At 41.5% G+C, this 22154-nt stretch overlaps 1 protein-coding gene across 4 annotated transcripts in view; it reads left to right on the plus strand.

The window, feature by feature from the left end:
- Positions 1 to 22154, plus strand: part of bnc2 (basonuclin 2) — a 224429-nt gene that overhangs the window by 189576 nt on the left and 12699 nt on the right. For all 4 annotated transcript variants that reach the window (XM_047364402.1, XM_047364403.1, XM_047364400.1 and 1 more), the window contains one exon: positions 18092 to 20451. In XM_047364402.1, coding sequence (XP_047220358.1) covers positions 18092 to 20451 — 2360 coding nt within the window. The remainder of the gene's footprint in view (positions 1 to 18091; positions 20452 to 22154) is intronic.

Genomic DNA, 22154 nt, shown 5'->3' on the forward strand with positions numbered 1-22154 from the left:
TCTGACTACTTTTGGCACTATATCTGTACTTGAGCTTTCCAAGTATGCATCTGGGGAGGGGATCTGGTGGGACGGAGCTGATGTCGGCTTGGAAGCAGTAGAAACGGATGTCACAATGAAAATTTATATGGTGTGGTTCAGGGAGCAGTGGCTGTAAATTGACAAGTGATGCTTGTGAGCAGCGTTGCCCGTCTGTTTCCCTTTCTCTCATCTTTTATCCTTTTCCACTCATTTTTTTTCCTCTTCTGTTACTTTGCACATCTCCGTACCCCCCATCGTTGTCGGCTGATAGGTGGGAACGGTTGGCTCTGCTCACACTGGAGGAAAACTCACTGTATTTCCAGTAGTGAAAGACTGATAATGTGAAATACGTCTGAATCCGTTATCTTCGCTATCTTAACAAAAAGCTGTGTTTTATTTGAATAGATTTGACCCTGGAGAGTGCCAGCAAAACTGAGTATGACATTAAAGTGAACTCTAACAGGATTCTTGCAAAAATAAATAGTAAAACTGACCAAAATCAGTATGAAAAGGAAAACGTCTTTCATTACTAAGGGTTTTTATCTTTATTTTTTTATAATAAAGCCAATTCCCCAGGCTGAGTCTGGGTAAGGGTGTCCATATCTGTATATTGGTCTGATGGAGTCATTCATTTGTATCAATCTCACTAATGGCAGCAGTCTTCTTTAATAATGCAGAACCTTCCTTTACCTGCCCCACTTCCTTGTCACCTTCACCGATCTGCCAACTGCAGCAGTTTACATGAACACACAGAGAAGGTGAAGCATGAACCAAGGCCTGAAATAAAAACCTAAGGCTGAAGAATATACATATGAAGATCAGAAATCATAAGCCTTTTCCTATTATTTTACATTATGATTTTTAACTGCCAGATTGGAGGGATGTTGAAAATAAATTCTTTAAGCATTATTAAGGCCGTATTAAGTTTATCGTTGGATATTTTTACACTGCATTTAGCCCACAGTATTTTAGACATACTTAAGAAATTGGTTAAATCTGATCCATCAGGCATATTTTAGGCCTTAGATGTTTGGCACCCACCTTGTTGATGCAAAATAGTATGCATTGCAGACTATGTTTTCTTTGGTATTTCGGGATTTAGTGAAAGAAATGGCAACATGGATCCTAATTAAAATTTGGATTTTGGGGACCTGACACTGGTACATCCCCTGAGCTTAGGATCCCTTTTTTGAATGATTCACAGCTCAGAGTTAAATGGCTTTAACTTTGACTCTATTATATATATGTGGTGCAAGTTTCATGATAAACGTATTGGATCAAACATACAATGATAGAATTACAATATCATCCCTATTTATGTATCAAATTAGATGTTTCTGGATAAACTCAAAACAGAAAGTCTATCAAGAACAAGATGATTCCATTTACTAACCAAATAATGTGGGAGTTTTCAGCTCTGGTACATTTAATGAACACATAAAAGTTAGCCTTTTCAGTATTTCAGCCGCAGTTCCCTGCTCAGAGCCGATCAAATCAAAATTAGCTGATTTCTGTTGCTGTCTTGTTTATTGGCTGATTCAAGATGTAATTTATTTAACAGCAGTGTCCCAGTGTGATAAGAACAAACAGGACTATAAGGAGCAGCAAAGAATTGCCACTGGTCCAACATGTCAACCAAGAGTAGGTTAAAACAGAGAATATTTTCAGAACATTTAGTTTTTTCATATCGAGATGAACACTATTACCTTCTAAACAGAGTCCTACAAGAGTATGAATTGTGCTGGAGTGACAGGATCACGGTATGAGTGGGCTCTCCTCAGCGATGACATCTGCTCGACCGTGCTTTCCTCCCACCAGCGCCGCCGCTCACCAATTGAGATCAGACAGATGCCAAGGCTGCTGTGGCAGCTCTGTTTTGCTATGGGAAACATGCTGTCACATCTGGGCCTTTCACAGCCAAGGAGATGTGAGGGAAGAGATAATGCGAGACAAAAATGGGTGGAAGGATCATCAGGGTGCAGAGACATGAAGCGTTTTCACAGATGCTGGTGTGCACATGTCACAGACCCCGAACATCAGCATTGGTGCCATGATGGTGATGCCCCTTCAGGGTGACAGCACGATAAGAGGGGAAAATTACACCACAGCAGCGATGCAGCCTGCCTGCCGTTACTTGCCACCCCTACCTCATCTCTTCCGCTCTCTCCCCTCCTCTCATTAACCTCGAGTCTGATTGCCCCAGGACTACCTCGTGCTAATTAGAGGGGGAAATATGTCTACGATGCATGCCCTCGCGCTTAGACACATGCACAGTTTTACGCAGCTGACAGAAACGCTGCTGTATCTGTAGATGTGAGAATAAAAGACCTGTCTGTTATTGTGTTTCATCTGCATCAAGAAGGTGTTGGCAACCGCGAGGTTAGCCCCAGCAGGTGACGGCAAGCAGCGCTGTTGATTCCTTTTATACAGACAGCCTTCATCTCAGTGGTGCTCACTTTTTGATTTCACCATGCTAAATCAAGAGGTGAGCTTTTTGTCTCAGCATGACACAATTAGGGAAGAAATCTCTCTCTTCCACTTGTTAGTCCCTTAATTTGATGAGTATTGCTAAAGCATATGTAGTAGCCGAGTATATGTAATAATATAACAAATTTAAGGGTCTATAAAATAAGGAGAGTTAATGCATGTTTCGACAATTTTATTAATGCAAACCTCTAACTTGACCAAAACACACACAGAGGCTTCCACAGTGACTGTTTTCTGCTCTTTGGCAAATTAAAGCCTGCTGGTGGGGAAGCAACATGGGCGTTTAATGGCACTCAGAAAGCTTCTGGTGCAATTTGTGTGCACACTGAGGACACATTTTCTTCTTTTGTTTTACATGATGTCAGGGACAGGCACAAACATGTTGAGGGAGTGTTACAGCAAAGAGGCATTTGTACCTGAACTGGACCTGGGGAATCTGAGAAAAGGAGAAAAGGGAAAGTGGGAGGTTGAAGAATAGAGGGAGGTAAAGGTGAGAGAGTATTTAAGAGCACTTGAGTGGCAGCGTAGATGTAGTCACCTCTCCCAGTGGACAAAACCAGGCCCCTCGGCACCATGGCATGATTTTTCACTTTAGCAGGCAGCACTCAGTGCTCCTTCTTCTGTCCACCCACTTTTTTCTTCTCCTCTCAGTCGCTGTGTGCTTCAATGAACCCATTATTCGCTTTCATTCACTCTGGACTACAAGGGCACTTGCTCACACACAGACACACACACAAACACGATTTGACCCATTTGCCCCTTCACCATGAGTGGTAAATAATTCCATTGAGAGAGCCATTAGCAGGTAACTTAAGGGTTTAGAAGGAAACTACACAAACAATCAGATGGGCGATTGGACAATAAGAAGACAAAACGTTCAACTATTATGTTGCCGCTGGTTGTTTCTACAACCTTACTTGGAAACAAGTCCATATATATTTTTATTTTCTGATTTATGATTATATTTGATGTGACAGTTGTTTTACCTTCTCCCATGTAACACCTTGCTAAATCTTTTTCACCTTACACTCACACACTTCGGTGCATTTTGCAAGTGTGGTGTGTATTGGTATTGAACCCCACTTACTCTGATGTCTCTCCAGTGCAACTAACTGCCTTCAGTCTGTCTGTGAGTAATTAATACAAGTTCAGCAGTTCTACGAAGAACTCAGAGGTTTGTGAACAAAAGGCACCATGAAGACTACAAAAAAAAACTAACACTGCACATCACCCAGAGCATGGAATAAACAACATGTTAAAATATGGTGGTGGCAGCATCATGCTGTGAAAATGCTTTTTTTTAGTAGGGACATGGAACTGGTCAGGCTTAATGGGAAGATGAAATGAGCTGCATATTGGGCAGTCATGGAAGAAAACCTGTAAGAAAAAAGGTTTGAGACTGGGAAAAGCTTGAGTGTGCAAAAGCGTATAGACACATGCTCCAAAAACTGGAGCAAAAAGTAGTTGAAAACAAATGAACGCCACTTTCCACTGATTATTTGTAAAAAGAAAATGAAAACAATTTAGTATCCATCCACTTTACAATTATTACTACTTTATGGTGATCTGTTACAATAGAAACATTAAAGTTTGTGTTTAAGTAAGAAAATGTATAACGGTTTTAGGAAAATTAACACTTTTAGAAGGTTTTGTATATAAGGCTTTAAGTTATGCGGCCAAAACAAAACGATGAACAGACCTGCTTCCCATCAGTGCTTATGGAGTCCAGGATGCAATTATGCAAAGGATGGAGAGCGTGCAGTCAAAACGCCTTGTCTGTCTCCTCCTGCATTCCAACAGCAAGACCAAATAATTTGGGTTAATGCACTGCCCCAGTGTTTGTTCATGTGTTGGTGTGCATATTTTTGTAATGAGGAGTGCATCCAGTAGTGTAGCTTGGTTTAAGTCTGGTCCTTACATGGTTTAACTGCCACCCTGCAGGTGACATAGCCTGTTAAGAATTGGTGACACCAAGCCAGAAACCTCACAAGGGAAACTGAATTTGAAAAATAATGCATCATAATTGTGTGTAAGATGTGTATCAGTGTGTGTTTCCTAGCAGAGTGTGTGGTGGCTCTTTTGCAGACAAACTGGTCCTCTGAGCCTTTGGCTGAGCCACTGTAAGAGGGAGCCTTGTATTTTTCCACAGGCATGTCAGAGGATTACACAGTCCCTCTGCTGTTTCAGTGACACACACACACACACACACACACACACACACACACACACACACACACGCACACAGTCAAAAACACATCAAAGCGACACGGCATAGTGGCCTGCACTGAGCTGAGGGCTCAGTTCCCTACTTACTCAGCACGCTGCTGGCACTAACTCTGAATGGGTCTGCTGGGCTTTGGAGTGACAAGTACCGTCTGTATGAGTGTGCAGTTGTGTGTGTGCGTATGTTTATGAGTCAGAGGTGATGTTTACTTGGTTCATGTAACTTGAAAAGGTTTGCCAGGATGCATTGTGTAAATGCATAAAAAAAATTTATAAATGTTTTTTGTCCGTGAATAAAAATATTTTTATTGGCTTTACTGTGCACTTGACATATTTTTTATATTTAATTACAAAGATGCGGCTCTCTCACATCTAATTCCCATACCTTCATATGTCCAAACATGGGAGCCTCATCTTTGTTCCATTTATTAGGATGAGACACATATGTTTTAAAGCAGAGTGCCTTGCAAAAGTATAACCTAAAACCTTCAATGTGTTTTTGTCAGGTTTTATATAATAGACCTACACACAGTAGCACATAACTGCAACGTGTGGCATGCATTTGTATTAAATGAAGTGCAACAAATTGCCTTTAGATGTCACCTAAAAAGTAGATAGAGTCCACCTGTGTGCAAGTTAATCTCAGTATAAATGCAGGGGTTCAGTGAAGGCCTCAGAGGTGTTAGAGAACTCTAGATAGCAAACAGCCTCATGAAGACCAAGGAACACAGCAGACAGGCCAGGAAAGAAGTTGTGCAAAACTTAAAACCGGGTTAGGTTCCAAAATAATATCTCAAGCTTTGAACTTCTAAATGAACCATCATCTAAACATGGAAAGAGTATGGCACAACTGCAGACCTACAAAAATGTAAAATCCACCTACACTGACTGGCCGGGCAAGGAGAGCATTAATCATAGAAGAGGCCGATGGTAGCTCTGAAGGGACTTGAGTGAGAAAATCTTTTGACCGGACAACTATTAGTCACACACCACTGGTCTGGCCAAAATTGAACTTTTAGCTCCACACACAATGCTCTATGTGTGAAGGAAAATGTCGCATTGCACATCACCCTGAATACAGCAAATGCACAGAGAAGCATGGTGGTGGCTGCAGGGATGCTTCTCTTCAGCAGGGCCAGGGAAGCTGGTCAGAGTTGATGGGAAGATGGATGGAGCTAAATCCAGGACAATCTGGAGGAAAACCTGTTTGCAGAAGATCTGAGACTGGGGTGGAGATTAATCTTCCAGCAGGACAACCACCCTGAACATACAGCCAGAGCTACAACAGATGGTTTAGATCCAATTATATTTAGCTGTTAGGATGGTGTAAACAAGGTCCAGACTTAAATGCAATGGAGAATTGGTGGCAAGACTTGAAAACAGATGTCCACCCAAATTCACTAAATGTGGGTCTTTTTCTTATAAGGGGTAAGATTTTTCATTCTCAAGATGTGCAAATCTGGTCGAGACATAACCCAAAGGTCTTGGCTCTGGGGAGCTTAATACAAATAGACACCACTCTTCCTAGATTTGTATTTGGTGTATAACATCAATTCCCATTAAAACACATTAAAGTCTGTGGTTGTTACGTGACAAAGTGTGAAACGGTTTAAGGGATGGGAATACCTTTGCAAAGGCAATGTAGTTTTACCATTCATGACCAAAAGGAGTCTTGAATCAGCCAAACATGTAGAAACTGATATAGTGTTGGTGATCTATTGAGCATTAATTATTAAAGCACCTGGGTTATTTGGCTGAAGGGAAGATATAGGGTGCATAAATTATCCCTTATCGATATATAGAGTTTAGTGCTAACATGGTTTCTAATTATGCCCTGTTCTGACCACAAACCAACCTCTTCTCTCAGTTTTTTTTCTCCTCTTTCTAAACTCTGCTCCCATCCCACTCTTCCACTGTCAGGTGTTGTAGCCCTGCACAAAGGGCAACCACACAGGAGCAATACAGATGAACACACAGCAGAACATGCTCAAGGACCTCTAACCCAAACACCTCCAGCCCTCCAGGTTGATCAATACTTGAAAAAAAAGCATTAAGAGCCCATCACATTCTCTCCATCATTCTCATTATACACTAATCATTTTTTCAATGTTACCCCGATCACCTTTTCCCCCCTTCACTCTGTGTTGGAGAGGAAAGTTTATTTCCCAGCGCTCCTTAGAATTCCCAGCAGCCTGTGTGCTCCTGTCTTACCTCCGAGGCACAGCCAGACACCCGGTGAGAGGCTATTACACTCGTTAGCTGTCTCCTTCCATCCCAACAAGACGCAGACAGAAGCTGAACATTAGCTAATCCATACTTATTGTATCTGGGTTCCTCTTACAGCCTTGTAATTCTTATGGAGAGACATATTAGCGCGACACATTAGGCTGGCACAGGTCTACGAGGTGAGATGCTGCGCTGACACTAAATCGACTTAGCCGAGGCCTCGCGGGACATTGTAGGGCACCGCTGCTCGCTGACAACCAGGCCCCGGTCTGCCTGTATTGAGTTTCAGCAACGGCTGTTCGGCTTGTAGTCCTACACAGGGCAGAGAGGGGGAATGGTAGATGCCTCAGCTCATTGCATTTACTGACAGGAACCTTGCAAACCACAAGGCCAAGGGGATCAATAGCATTGCGCTGCACTGCAGTGGCAGACCGGAGCACACCCAAACACTGGAAGATTGCATTACATGGAGCTTTAAATCAGGATAAGACTGCATTGTTATCATCACAACACAAACATGTTCAGTTTGCTCTCAAATTACAATAAGTATTTAACTATCTGATGCTTTACACAACGTCTTTCTATAGAAACACTTCTACCGTTGTGCAAACAGAAATTCCCCAACATCTGAATGAGCCGAACACTGGTTAGTTCGTGAAAAGAAATTTGGAAATGCTGGTGAGGCCTTCCTATAGAAGTTATTCTTTTCCAGACTGAACCTTGTAGAGTTCTCTGTAATGACTGTAAAACCGATGGATGGATGGATGGATGGATGGATCCATTGTGAAGTGTCCATAAAAATGATCAAAGGTACATTATGTAGTAAATGGAACAAAACATTTAAAATGCTTCTATTTGACTTGACAATTTGAATAAAATGAATAGTGACCATTTTACTGTGACCAAGCTTGGTGTTTATCAGCTGAACAAGCTTAATAAATGACTCTCCTCTTGTCAGCAACTCATTAAATCTTCAAATTGTGAAAACAGAGAAAGATAAAAAGAGAAATTCATTATTTTTCATTTGAATTACCATGTCGGTTTATACCTGCACAGTGTGCCTTTGATCATTTTTATGACCACCAACTCTTTCCACACTGGGACCCCTTTTACTAAAAGCCAGAATTTTGATGAGGTTTGTTTCTGTCTGGTGTTCCTGGACCCGAGCCTCCAGGTGGCCTTGTATCCCCTCTCTGAACAAACAGAGCGGCGATTGACTCCACTTCCCACCCCGTGTCACCGGGGCCCGGCCCAGACATTGTGTGTCCCACCGTCCTGCAGGGGCATGGCCCACCCGGCCTTTCAGGGATCTGCCACCAGGTCGCAGGGTCGACGTTTATAAAAGGAAGCTGCTCAGAGAGATGTGGGGAGTAGACATTGCTCTTGTCACGTTGCAGTCCAGAACTCAGACACTAGCGGTGTACACGCCCGGCTCTGTTCCTAACAATAAAAGAAACAATGAAGCTGTTAAGCGCTGTGTGACCCCCCCAGGGCCCACTACAGTGAGAGTGACAACTCTTATTTTATAGTTTGGGCCCACTGAGTTTGCACTTCCATACTTAGATTTACAAGATGTGTTGTTTTGTTTTGCAAAAAATCTCAATATATACACATCAGAAATATTTAAGAAAAGCAAAATTACTTAAGTGATGAGTAAAAATAATGATGAATGGATGTTTTTGTCTGAAAGGAGAGGCGCAGAGTTTAGTGGACCATGAGGAACAATGAAAATCTAAAGGGGAGAAGTGAGTGAAATAGATTCAGTGTGTTGGGGACCAGATGTGCTGGGTAAGGATCAAACATCTGCTGGCCCCGCAGGACCTTGGTGATCCTGAATGACCCCCATTGACTTACCTTTTTAAGCAGACACTGCTGCTGATGTTCCACTCTTTGTTCGGTGATTTCTGATCTTTTCTAAGACATGAAACATAATCACACACCTTGTATTCATATGTTGCAGCATATACCAAACTTTTCCAGTGTTTTCTTGAGCTTGTCTTGTTGTACTAATGATTGTATATAGGGGCAGCAGCAGATGGTGACCGTGTTTATTTTCGCTGTAAGTTATCACCACTCTAGAACCCATGACAGCAGACAGACCCGGCGACCTGGAACGGTGCCCCGAGAGACCCGAGCACAGTATCCTCATGTTCAGTCACAGATAAACACGGACACATGTATGCAAAAGGAACATGCTCTGGAATGGCTGGACCAGTGTGATGGATGGGAACCTTCCTCTCCGTCAAGGCCTTTAGCAGAATCTGGTGCATTTATCACAGATTTTATTGCTGCGCTCTGGTGAACATCCACCTAACCTAACACACCTTACATATTCTTGTCAAGCAATTTGTAAAATGTTTATGAAAACAGATAAATCAATAATATCTTACTTTAACTATTCTTATGAATATTGGAACAAACCGCACTATAAGTACATAGTAGTTATCCTGTCACCATCTACAGTGCTCGCTTTAGGTCTTTTGAATTTTTTTCTCATAAAGTTAATTATCTAATGAATTTTTCATAACTGCATCCTTAAATGTTATTGGCAACGATAAAAAATAAATGCATACTTGGAAACATGAATAAATTTCCTTGTCAAAAATAAGTTAAAAGAGAAATACAACAGATGTTTCACAAATTCCCACATTGATGTTGTTTCATATTATCTTGACAAATGTGACTTCTTCAAGGCTACGTGATGAAGGTCCTCTGGTTTGTCTGCTTTGTGCTGGGAATGCTGACAGGGATGAATTGCAGTCCTCTATAGTTTACAGGGTTTTCTATAACTTTTATGCCAAAAGTGCATACTTTTCTGGACTCTAGATTCCAAGGTTCTCAGTACACGTTTGGGCAATTTTTTGAAGAGTAAATATAAAAGTTAATGTCAATTCACTTCAATTCAATTCAGTTTATTTATATAGTGCCAATTCACAACATGTTGTCTCAAGGCACTTCACAAAAGTCAGGTACATACATTCCAATTAATCCTAACCATTGAACAGATTCAGTTATTTATTCAAATTGGATAAAAAGTGTTTCTGTCTAAGGAAACCCAGCAGATTGCATCCAGTCAGTGACTTGCAGCAGTCACTCCTCCTGGATGAGCATGTAGAGACAGTGGACAGTCACTGGCGTTGACTTTGCAGCAATCCCTCATACTGAGCATGCATGTAGCGACAGTGGAGAGGAAAAACTCCCTTTTAACAGGAAGAAACCTCCAGCAGTCATGAATTTAGGGTAGATGTTTCTACAGTAGTCAGGCTTTATATTGTATATGGAACATACAAAAAAACCAAGAGTGGAAGGAAGTTGATGGACAACAAGTAGATGGATGGATGGATGGATGGATGGATGGATGGATGGATGGAAAACTGAGGGAGGGATCTCCTCCTCAGAACCAGTCTGGCAGTGAAATATTGTTGGGGAAAGGAGTTGGGCTCTAGGAATGGTACCAGATAGCAAAACACACACACACACACACACACACACACACACACACACACACACACACACACACACACACACACACACACACAGAGACTTGTGTTAATGGTCCTGAATCTTCCTGGCAGCATGTCAATAATGGCTCTGATCACATTAAATAAAGAGTCCATTAGCTTATTCTTTCTCTTCCTGCACAGCAGAAGCATGGGAGGAAACTGAAAAGCTCTTCTAATGCAGCGTGTCTGCAACTTACAGACACCTATATTGCCTACTACACCAAAACAGGATGACTTAGGTTCTGCAGCCCAGTCTCTGTTCAAATATTCCTGTTCACTTCCTGGAGGTGAAAGCGAGGTGTTTGGTTTGTGTAAAATTAAGCGAATATGTGGAAAAACTTCAGAAAAAGTAGGAGGTTTTTTTACAATTTTTTAAAAGAAAAATAATCAGAAAGAACTTCCTACATTTTGGAGCCTTTTTGGAGAAATGATTCACCTGGGACTGTATGTTGCTGCTCAGTACAGACCAGAAGACAAACAGAAATGACTGATTCGTCCGGACACGCAGCAACAATACAATGATGTGGCCAAAGAGCAAATTGTGAGCATATGTTAATTCACCTACTCTGTTACGGCCTTCTGCCAAAATGGTAATCAAGACAAAAGAGATTTGATATAAGTGGGAGAGAAAAGCATTTCTACCAGCACACGCACACACACTGTTTCTCCACCGCATCATTGCTCTCCATCGGCCCTGGAGGGAGTGAAGAGGCCCCTACATCTGTCTTCCAGGCCCACGACAGACCTGACTGCTGCATCCAGACCCGACAGATCACGCAGATCATCCTCAATTAACGTGAAGCATCCGACAGTCGCTGCTTCCATCGGTCCACTTCTCTTCTCCGAGGCATTCCCTCTGGCTCCATCCTGGGTCTGCTGAGTTTTACGCATTCACCACAGTTACGGTTCTTCAGCAAGGCGGGCCAGTATTACTGTCTTGCTTTGTGCAGGGAGACAGTGAATCAATACATACGCTCAGAACCAAATGCTGCTCACATGTTAGTGTGTGTCTGGTCTTCAAAAGGTTCTGAACTCGAAGAGTGGCCCTCTTTTCTCTGCTGTGCATTGGGGCCTGAAATAGCTTCCATGTGCTGCCCCATCTGCACCTCTGCTGGGCTGGGGCCAAAGGACTGTCCTGTCCACTTCTAAAAGATTCCAGGGACAGCCTTTCAACATTAATCACTGATGATGGCAGCAGTTTGAAGTCAGGAGAGTTAGATGGATCAGAGGAGAAGAGACTTAAAATGACAGCTTTGTTTTCAAAAACAGATAATAAAAGACAAGACAGTGGAAAAAGAAATGGAAACGGTTTACTAAAGGCCACCTGGAACCCAGCGTGTGCCAGGTTGTGACTCACCCATCTGTGCTAAAGTCTTCTGCAGCATAATGACCCCCTGACCCCTCCCTTTCCATCTTCACAGTCTGCAACTGCACTATAAATCTCACTCCAGTCGATTAGTGTGCCCTTAGCAGCAACTAACACACGGTCATGAATTTTTAACCAAAGTCATGAGTTAAATCAGGTTGAAAGGTGAAGGCAGGGTATCTTGTGGCCTGTTCAGTTGCTGATCAGTGTGTCTGCTGTAGCAGAATAAGCCCTGTGGCCTGTTCACATTCTCTCATCCTGGAGCCAGTCAAGCTGTCTTCTGTGGCGGTGATGAGGATAAAATTGGCTCTGCCGGTACCTTATTTTATGGTTCCTTATTAGATAAGAACGCAGGAACCACCTCTGAATGGGTCTGCTCCGGGTTCTCATCAGGACTCTGAGTTGGTGCTTATTGAATCATCTCTGTTTCCACATCGGTTCTGTTTTCATGTGGAAATCAGAATTTGAACAGTTTACATAAAATATTATGTAACATTTACTTCCTGAGGATCTCATTTCCCACCAAATTGTTACTTGTTAAAACCTAAAAGACACTGAAGCTTATTTATGGAGAGGCACCAAGGCTGTCTACTGAAACACATGCCACAATTTCACTGGATTCTTCACATCTTTAGAGAAACAGAAGGGTAGGGATGATTAAACTCTGCAAAAGTTTTAAACAACCACTTTTATCTGATTACATTTTCCAAGGAAACAGACTCCTCGGTTTAATGTTTTGCTAAAGCTCTTTCAAAGATTTGGAACTAGCTTTACTCATTGTCTGCTCAGCCCCGAGTACATTAAAGTCATCTCTCACAGTGACACCTTTCAAGTGCTTATTGCTGTTGCTTTACTGTTGATTATTATGGCTTATAGCTAATGAAAACCCAAAAATGGAAAAATTAAATTAGAGAAAAAAAAAGATCTATATATATTATGAGTATGTTACGGCATAAAGACAAATGCTGATTTGACTGTTGTCTAGCAGACTGATTACACCTGCATGTAGCTGGCTGCTTACATAGTGCTGTATCCAGGCATATTGGTGGAAAGTTAAGTGGAAGGAAAATGTGTTGTATTTGGTACTTTCCATATATTTATCTTAAGAAATAAGAACGAATAGTGTCTAAACATCTAGTTAAAAAAAAGCTATGCACACTTGTCTGTCCTGTGTTGACCCAACATTGGCTCATCCATTGAGCTTTGGAGCATCTTATCTCTTAATTATTCATTAGCCTGAGTTTAAGAGGAATCACATACATAAAAACAAATCTGAAAATGGACTACAATGAGTGAAAAAACTTTGAAAACCTGGAGAACTATTGAGCGAATCAATCTTCTGGTTTTAAGAGAAAGTCCGGCTGCTTGGAAAAAAATAAAATTTTTATTATTTACAATTTTTGATTGTTACATTAATCTTAAGTTTAAGATAGACAGCAAATAAGAGTGTATTTATAGTGTCAATAAAGATTAATTTAATTGAAGTATAGTATCTTAAACAAACATTTATTTTGAGGTCAAGCGCAGAATCATTTCTTCTGATGAAAGAGCTGAAAAGGACATCACCAAAGATTACAAAGTGCAAATTTCAGCCTTTATGAATCCTACAAATGTCGTCCACACACATCCTTGTGTTGCTGGACATTTTCCTGTGCATCATCACAGGGGAAGAAGTAGAGATAGTTGTTCACAGATGACCTCTGACCAGCCACTGGGGAGCCAATGGGGAAGCAGCTTGTGCCTTTGGGGCTCTTGGCCTCTGATGTGATGGCTCCAGGCAGTAGGCTTTGCATGAACCTATCCCCTATGGTGCCCCTTCGTCACTAGATCTCTGCATTATTTATAACGGCTCAAAACGGAGTGGGGAGGGCAGAAGAAAATGGAAAAAAGGAAGCGTCAAGGTTCAAGACCTTCTCAGATCACAAGGAACTTCTGCTTAACCTCCCTTGAAGTGGTAAACACAGGAATAGAGTATGTTTTCTTTTTTTAAGCAACTGGATCTGAGAGCAGGACTGGAGATCAATAGGGATTCCCTTGAGGCTTAGAGGAGATCACATTCACTGTGAGGTGATTGGTGGATCAATGTGGTTCCCATGGTTCATTTTGCCATTGTGAGAACTGATCCTCTTTATTTCAACTGAACCATCTTATGATCAGTTACGTTGTGTTCACAGAAACCGGTTTAGACTGCCCAGAGATCTCCTAGTTTAGTTTTTTTCCTCACCTGTAAGCAGTTCTGTTACTCTGCTGTGTTAGAATAGGTGACAAATATTAAAAAGAGCAAAAATTTTCAATTGCCTATGTCTAATGCACACTATTCAACTAATGCTATGCATGCTGCCTTTTAATGCAACAAATTGCATAACCTGCTAATTGCATAATTGGCTGACATGTTGTAACTGAACATGTTAACCCAACCCCTGACAAGCCTATCATGTGCTCAACGTTTTCAACGAGCGACGGAAGGAAATTTTGCACTGCATCTAGCATTGGGGATGCCATAAACGCAGAATAAATTGCAGGAGCAAAAAGATGAATAAATACGCTTCGTGCCAGATTAGTTCTGGGAGACAGCGAGGCCAGCGGATAAAATAAAGTAACATCAGAAGCTGTCGAGCAGATAAAGTAGGGTGCCCCTTCGTCTCTCTGCTGTAATTATTGGCTAATAGTCATTAACCTGGCAAACAAAGGTTTAGCTGCATTGTTTAAAGGACTCTGGGATGCATAATGACAGACTAATATGTCATAGCACTAGGGGAGATGGGGGAGGGTGGATTAATGAGATTTTACTGAAGGGAGTGTACAAGAAGAGGTGGGGCACGGCTGGAAAATAGAGAGGGAAGAGGGCCACATTAAGCTAATTGGAAGATGAGTGCCTACTTGTAAAAGTGCTTCTAATGGTGCATTTGTTTCTCTCACAGCAACACAGAGCTAATGCAGGGGAGTGCAGTTGTAAGACTTATAGTAGTAAAGATTATGGGGGCAAGTGTTTGTCTGCAAATGTGTGTCAACACACCCTAGATGCTCAGTATAGACATTACGTTTTTTTTTTAATGCTCTTATCTTTATCATTGCTTCTGTGAGGATGTTCCTGCAGATTAATCTTCCAGTTCATGCATTCTTGCAAATATTTATTAATTTTTTTAACTTTTGTTGAATCTTTGCTTTGAGAGATCTGGCATAATGAATGCATGACTCTGTTTGGATTGCTTGCTTTTTCTTTAAAAATCAAGTGACCGCCAAACAGTGGTGCTTTGTGAGGTTCCTCAAAGACCATCTGGTATGCCGCTGCTACAGCCAAGGATAAGGGCAGGCTGCAGCGTGTCATTCGGTCTGCTGAGAAGGTGATTGGCTGCAGTCTACTGTCGCTCCAGGAACTGTACACCTCCAGGACCCTGAAGCAGGCAGGGAAGATTCTGGCTGATCCCTCCCACCCCGGTCACAGACTCTTTGAGACTCTCCCCTCTGGCAGGAGGCTGCGGTCCATCCGGACCAAAACCTCACGCCACAAGAACAGTTTTTTCCCATCTGCCACCAGCCTTGTTAACAAAGCCCGGAAACCACCCTGACACTCTCCCTTTCCCCCCCCTTTTTTTGCTGACAGGACACTTGTAACCTGTAACTCTATGTGTTACATTAACGCTCAGCATGGACTCCTGCTTTACTTGCACTGCCATACTTGCACAATGATCACCTGCACTGTTGTATTGCTCTTGCATCTTATACTGCTCTATATTTACTCTCACTCACTTAAAACTGTGCACATATATTTATATTATATTGTAGATATGTTTATACTGTTTAATTTGTATTGTATTGCACCGACTACGCCAAAACAAATTCCTTGTATGTCCAAAAACGTACTTGGCAATAAAGCTTTTCTGATTCTGATTCTGATTCTGATTGTGCAGAAAAAGCTCTGTATCAAGATTCTCACCGACACGTTTGTATTCTTTGAAGACAAAATAAAGAGTTTTATTCTGCAGGTGTTACATAAATGGTTGGAAATGTGCATCTTGATGACATCTTTTAGTGTAAATGTATTAGAAACCCTTAACACTTTTGGATAAGTTTATAGTGCCCTGCAAAACTATTTATACACCTTGAACTTTTTGACATTTTTTTAAACCACCTTTCACTGCAATTAAATGTCTTTTGTTTCTACAAAATTGCTTACAGCAAACTCAATCATCATGATATTAGATGCACTGGATTTTATTTAAAGGTTTGAGAGTAAAGGCAGCTGAATAAGGATGCATAAAAAAAAAACAAATTTACATTTGAAAATCAAGTAACTTTTTTCTTTCATTTAACAATTATGCGTTACTTTACGTTGGTCTATAACATAAAGTCTGGAATAAAGTTTGAGGTTGTAATGTGATCCAACTTCAAGTTAAAGGGGTGTAAATATTTTTTGAAGATGACATCACTTAAATTATTCTGTACCGTATCTTAATAACTAACATTTCCTCAATTTTCAGAGTTGTTACTTATGAATCCAGTTTGTTATTAATATGAACATTAAAGGTAAATATTAAAAATGTTGCCCTTTTCTAATCAGGTGTCCTTAGCATGTTAAAAAATGTAAGAAAAGTCCTTTTTTTGTTAAAGTGTAAAAAAAGACTGCTGCTCTTCTTAGAATCACAGTTTCTTAAGAACATTTTTCAGATGGTGGAGCTATTCAAAGATTCACTTTCTAATTTACTTTCATTATTTTGTTTCAATTAAATCAAATGGAAGTGCTAATGCCCACATGGCCATGCAGTATGAAATAATAGTGTCCAGGCTAGAATTTAAAGTCATACCTCCAGGCTAAAACTCCAGAGCGCACACAGAATGAAAGTGTAAAATGTTTTTTAATGTATATTTAACAACAAACACCCCAGTGACTATTGATGTTTCGTCTCAGAAGAATCTAGTTCTCTGGTATATCTAAGGGCATGATATGAAACCACTCACACTTTTATTTCTTTTTCTGTGTTTTCTTCCTCTGTGTCTCCCATAGTATCTCTCTCTCCCCCCTTTTTTCCCCGCTGTCTCTCTTTAAACATTTATCTTCTGTTTTCTCCTTACAGGCCCTTTGTGCTTTTGTGATGTTGGTTTTTACAGCTTTCTGCGCACCACAGTTGCCATTTATCTTTTATAGATGCCAGCAGCAAGGAGCATATAAGAAATGCTACCATTTCAGCATGACTAATTGTCATCGCTCGGCGTTGCTCCCTTGATGTCCCTTGCTCCTGCTCCCCTGAGGGCTTGCAGTGTGTGAACCGCAGTATTTACACTGTACATTTCCATTTTGTTCACATAAATACTCCAACTCTGAATATTAACATCAGTTACGGCGTGTTGCTGAGTTTGTGAACTCATCTGCCAATGGCAATCTGATACAGGTGAAGATATGGGGCCCCAGAAGAGGATAAAAGTATATCAATATATTTTTTGCCTCAATTTCTCCCCCAGAATCCCTCATTATCTCTTTATGCTTGATGAGGAGCACATTTGCAAGGACTCTTCCTTTCTTTTTTCAAAGCTGTTTATTGCATATCACCAAAATGTTTTCGTTCTTAGGCCAGATACATGATTCTCTTCATTCATAGGCCGGGAAACACAGAAAGCAGGACTGTAGGAACTCATAATATTGAGGCTCAGTTCATTTCTTTGCTAAATCATGCTCCCATTTTGTACCTAAACTGTGGTGTTTAGTTTATTATTTTTTTAGTTAAATATTTTCATAATTTATGTATCATACTCATAAAATTCTCAAATTTCACTTAGAATTCCTTTTATATATACATTTTTACCTGTAAGCTTTATGTTACACTTGTTGTTCCATTTATTTGGGTCTTGATCCCTATTTAATTTTGTTGCCTCTTAAATTATGAAAGATTTGGACCCCTGATCAGTCCAAAATAACTGAGGGATTGCCTACTGGTAGACATTATTTAATGTAGTCATATATCCTCACTCCTTACAGAAGTCTTTTTTCACAAAGGGAGTTTTTGGGAGAATTCCTGATATTTCTATGGCAAATTAAAAATTACTTTTGCCCATCTGCAGGACTGATCTGCCCAAGAATAATTGAGAATGTGAGGGGTAGATCTTTGACAAAGCTTATCAGGTGTCGCTTCAGGGGACTTCTGAGTATCCTGAATGGAAAAACCCACCTAACCCCTGCTCTGTCTTTTCCTTTGACCAGACTGATTATTCACAATCAATAACAGTCTGTATCTTCTCTCTTGCCTCTCGTCCCTTCTGGGACATTTAGGATGCTGCAGGCAAGGTTTTGGACCGCTGGACCATCATGTCCCGTGAAGAAGAGATCATCACCCTGCAGCAGTTTCTGCGCTTTGGTGAGACCAAGTCCATCGTGGAGCTGATGGCTATTCAGGAGAAAGAAGGTCAGGCAGTTACAGTTCCCTCGTCAAAGACAGACTCTGGGATTAGGACATTCATCGAAAGTAATAACAGAACTCGCAGCCCAGGGCTCTTGACACATCTGGAAAACAGTAGCCCCTCCAGCATTCATCATTTTGAGAATATCCCCAACAGCTTAGCCTTTCTCTTACCATTCCAATATATCAACCCAGTCTCTGCCCCCATGCTTGGCTTGCCCCCTAATGGTCTCCCAATGGAGCAGTCTGCCCTTCGGCTTCGGGAGCCCAGCCTTCCAAACCAAGGAGAGCAGGTGGAGACCAGTGAATCAGAGGTGTCCCTATCACCCTTCCGCACAGGTCAGAGCCCTAGCCGCGGAGTACTGGGAGGAATTAACAACACTGTACCCAAGACAGAACCCAACAACTGTGCATCGCCCATCTCCCCGACCCCTTCCACCCAGCAAGCTCAGCAGCAAACATCACTTCAGCAGCAACAGCAGCAGGGCCAACAGCAGTCCCAAAATCAGTCTCAGCAACCCAACAGCTTGAGCGACCATCAGGTGCACCACCACTATATTAAGGATGAGCCTTCAAAAACCATCAGCCATCCTTCGTTCTCCTCCAAGATGCATCGTATTCGCCGCATGGGAGCCACCTCACGTAAGGGTCGTGTGTGCTGCAACGCATGTGGAAAGACCTTTTATGATAAAGGCACACTTAAGATACACTATAATGCTGTACACTTGAAGATTAAGCACCGTTGCACCATTGAGGGATGCAATATGGTCTTCAGCTCACTGCGCAGCCGCAACCGCCACAGTGCCAATCCCAATCCACGGTTGCACATGCCCATGCTGCGCAATAACCGTGACAAAGACCTTATTCGTGCCAATTCCACCACAGGTACACCTGTCATCTCAAGCAGCAAGAATGGTGGCTTCACACTCACCAGCCCTGGAAGGCCACCATTGGGCTTCACTACTCCCCCAATAGACCCTATGCTTCAGTCCCCGCTGCAGGGTCCTCTGGTGTTCCCCTCATTGAAGTCAGTGCAGCCAGTCCAACCAGTGCCCCCATTCTACCGAACACTTGTGTCTCCAGCAGACCTTGTCAGCCCTCCAGTGTCACTGCCAACCAGCCCCATCATGCCCACCACAACTAACAGCACCACCCTAATGGACCAGCAACATCAGATCCTGGCTGCTGTTGTCTCACATAATAATGTTCATGTGTCAGAGGCAAGTCCTATGTCCCACCGTCTACCCACTGGTGCCAGTCAGGACCTCACTACAAGCAGTGACCCCACGCCCAAAAAGAAACCTCGTAAATCGAGCATGCCAGTTAAGATTGAGAAGGAAGTGATTGATGTGGCAGATGATTTTGAGGACAAAGATGAGGATGATGATGATAACATCCACCACAATCATCAGTCAAGTTTTCTTCACAACAACATTAAAATCAACGGCAACTGCAACAATAATGGTGCAAGTGGCACTGGACACCAAAGTGGTGGCAGTGGCCAGCAATCCCCCTCCCAGGATGAGATGAGCCCTGGCTTAGCCCTGAGAGGAATGATGAGGCACAGTGAGGATGAATGTAGGGAAGGGACTGGTAGTGACAGCAGAGGTGGTGCTTCAGAGCTGCGTTGTATGGACAGCTTTACCTCGGAAGATCAGGACCACGAGAGAGACTTTGAAAATGAGTCTGAAACCTCGGATTCCAAGATGTTCTACCGAGATGATCTGATGGATGGGGAGGAACATCAAAAGCACAGCAGGGGAGAAAGGGGTCTGGACAAGGAGCATGAAAAGGAGACCCATGAGGAAGAACACTTGAGAAAAGACATAGAGGGAAATTGTCATTCCTCACCATCACCTCACCAGGCTCCAATCAAGATTAAAGAGGAACTCAATGATCCAACTTATGACATGTTTTGCATGAGCCAGTATGGCCTCTATAATGGGGGCATGGCAGCAGCTGCTGCTGCCGCCGCAAGCATGGCTGCTCTGCATGAGAGCTTCATCTCTTCAATGGGATATGGTGCCAGTCCACCCAAATTCCCTATGTCTCAATCACCTGAAGGAGACCCATGTTCCAGTCCTGACCCCAAGATCTGCTATGTTTGTAAGAAGAGCTTCAAGAGCTCCTACAGCATGAAACTGCACTACAAGAATGTGCACCTGAAAGAGATGCATGTGTGCACAGTGGCTGGCTGCAACGCTGCGTTCCCTTCCCGACGGAGCAGAGATAGGTGAGTGCTACAAGTCTACAAATAACTATTTAATTTTAATCTGAAGGATTTATTTAGTTTGACTCTGTTTTTATTACCATGTCATTACATACAGAATGTGGAAGGTTTTCAGGTTCTAAATATTTCATTATGAGCCTTATTAAAGTTGTTCCAGTTTTACAGGACTTGAGCTATGACATATTTTTTTATATTTTGCTTCCAAGCAGTCAAACTATTTTCTTTTATCTTTTAAAGTTGTCTAGAGCAACAGTTCTTCAGGCTTTCTAGAGGCATTTTAAGATGTTTTATTTGAACACTGAATTTCCACTTTTTTCAGTACAGTCCTTGTATCGTATTATATTAAGGATTATATTTGCTGTTTGTTAAGCCCCAACTATAACCTATGAATCATTCAACTTAGAAAATCTCCCAAACTCAAGGGATCGACAGATGTTGTGTCTTCACTTAACAAACTTACAGAAGCAAATAACCTTATTTTACATTTTATCTCAAGGCAGGCTGTTGCAAAGACACATTTTTTCATGCGTTCGGCTCTATAATGTGCCAAAGGTAACAAGTTTGAGGCATAATATTTCTGCATCAACAAGATGATTTCCAGCGAGCCGTTTGCCAAAAACTTTGGCATAACTGGGCTGCACACGTACACCGTGTCCTCATTAAATTGAGAAAATCTGAACAAGCAGGGGTAAAGCATGCAGACACAAAACTTATTTTTTTCCTTGAATGTTTTCCTTTACATTTTAACTTTAATTATTTTCACAGTGCTCTCTACAAGTATTGCCGCCCCTGGTAAATGTGTGTTAAAATAAGTCACTTTTGCCACTCTGCTGCAGTTCTCTCACAGTGATCTTCAGAGATTCTTATCTCCCTACATCCTCCTTACTGTGCATGGTACCAAGACGAACTTGGGTCCCAGTTAGGTGTACATTTTTAATTACTGCTCTGACTTTAGATATGAGCATGTTTAGGTGAGTAGCCATTTTCTGTCATTTCCTGGTTTATGCAGGTCAACAGAAATTTGCGCTACTTGAAATGCACTTTCTCTTGTCTTTCCCATTTAGAGGAGTGGCTAAGAGAAACGGTCTATGTCATATTAATACCCCAGGATATTACCTAAATTTATAATAAATAGTCACTCTGAAAAACGAGTAAATTATAAATTAAAAAATGCTTAATATTAGTTTTTAGGAGTTGTTAGGGGTACCAATACTTATGGCACCACTGATATCTTTAAAATAAAATATATTTTTTTAACATGGGATCTTTTTCCCATTAAATAAATGTAAATCCAGATGAAAGGTTGGAACTTTTCTACACTTTTTTTTAGATTATAGTATCATAATATAAGATGAATTAGTTTTATGAGTTTTTCTTCGTCTAAACCAGGAGTGCCAATGAACATGAACGAACCTGTTGGTTATTGTCAAACTGGGAAAAAAAACTTTCCTCTGAAAAAGGCTCAAGGATAAGAAAAATATAATCTGAACAAAATCACTGCCAAAAATCACCCAAAGTCAAATTAAGACTTTGAATACCTTCCAAAGCTCTGGAGAACTATTGATTAAGACCGCTTTAAATTTTGGACCCGAGTGTTCCTTCTTAGAAGAAAAAAAAAAAAAAAGTGCCTCAAGACTTTTGCACAGTGCGCTTTATCTTAAAGATCTAAGTTTATCTCTCAGTATCTTGTGAACCTTTTTTAGATA

This window comes from Girardinichthys multiradiatus, chromosome 5 (genome assembly GCF_021462225.1).
Source record: "Girardinichthys multiradiatus isolate DD_20200921_A chromosome 5, DD_fGirMul_XY1, whole genome shotgun sequence".
Classification (NCBI taxonomy): domain Eukaryota; kingdom Metazoa; phylum Chordata; class Actinopteri; order Cyprinodontiformes; family Goodeidae; genus Girardinichthys; species Girardinichthys multiradiatus.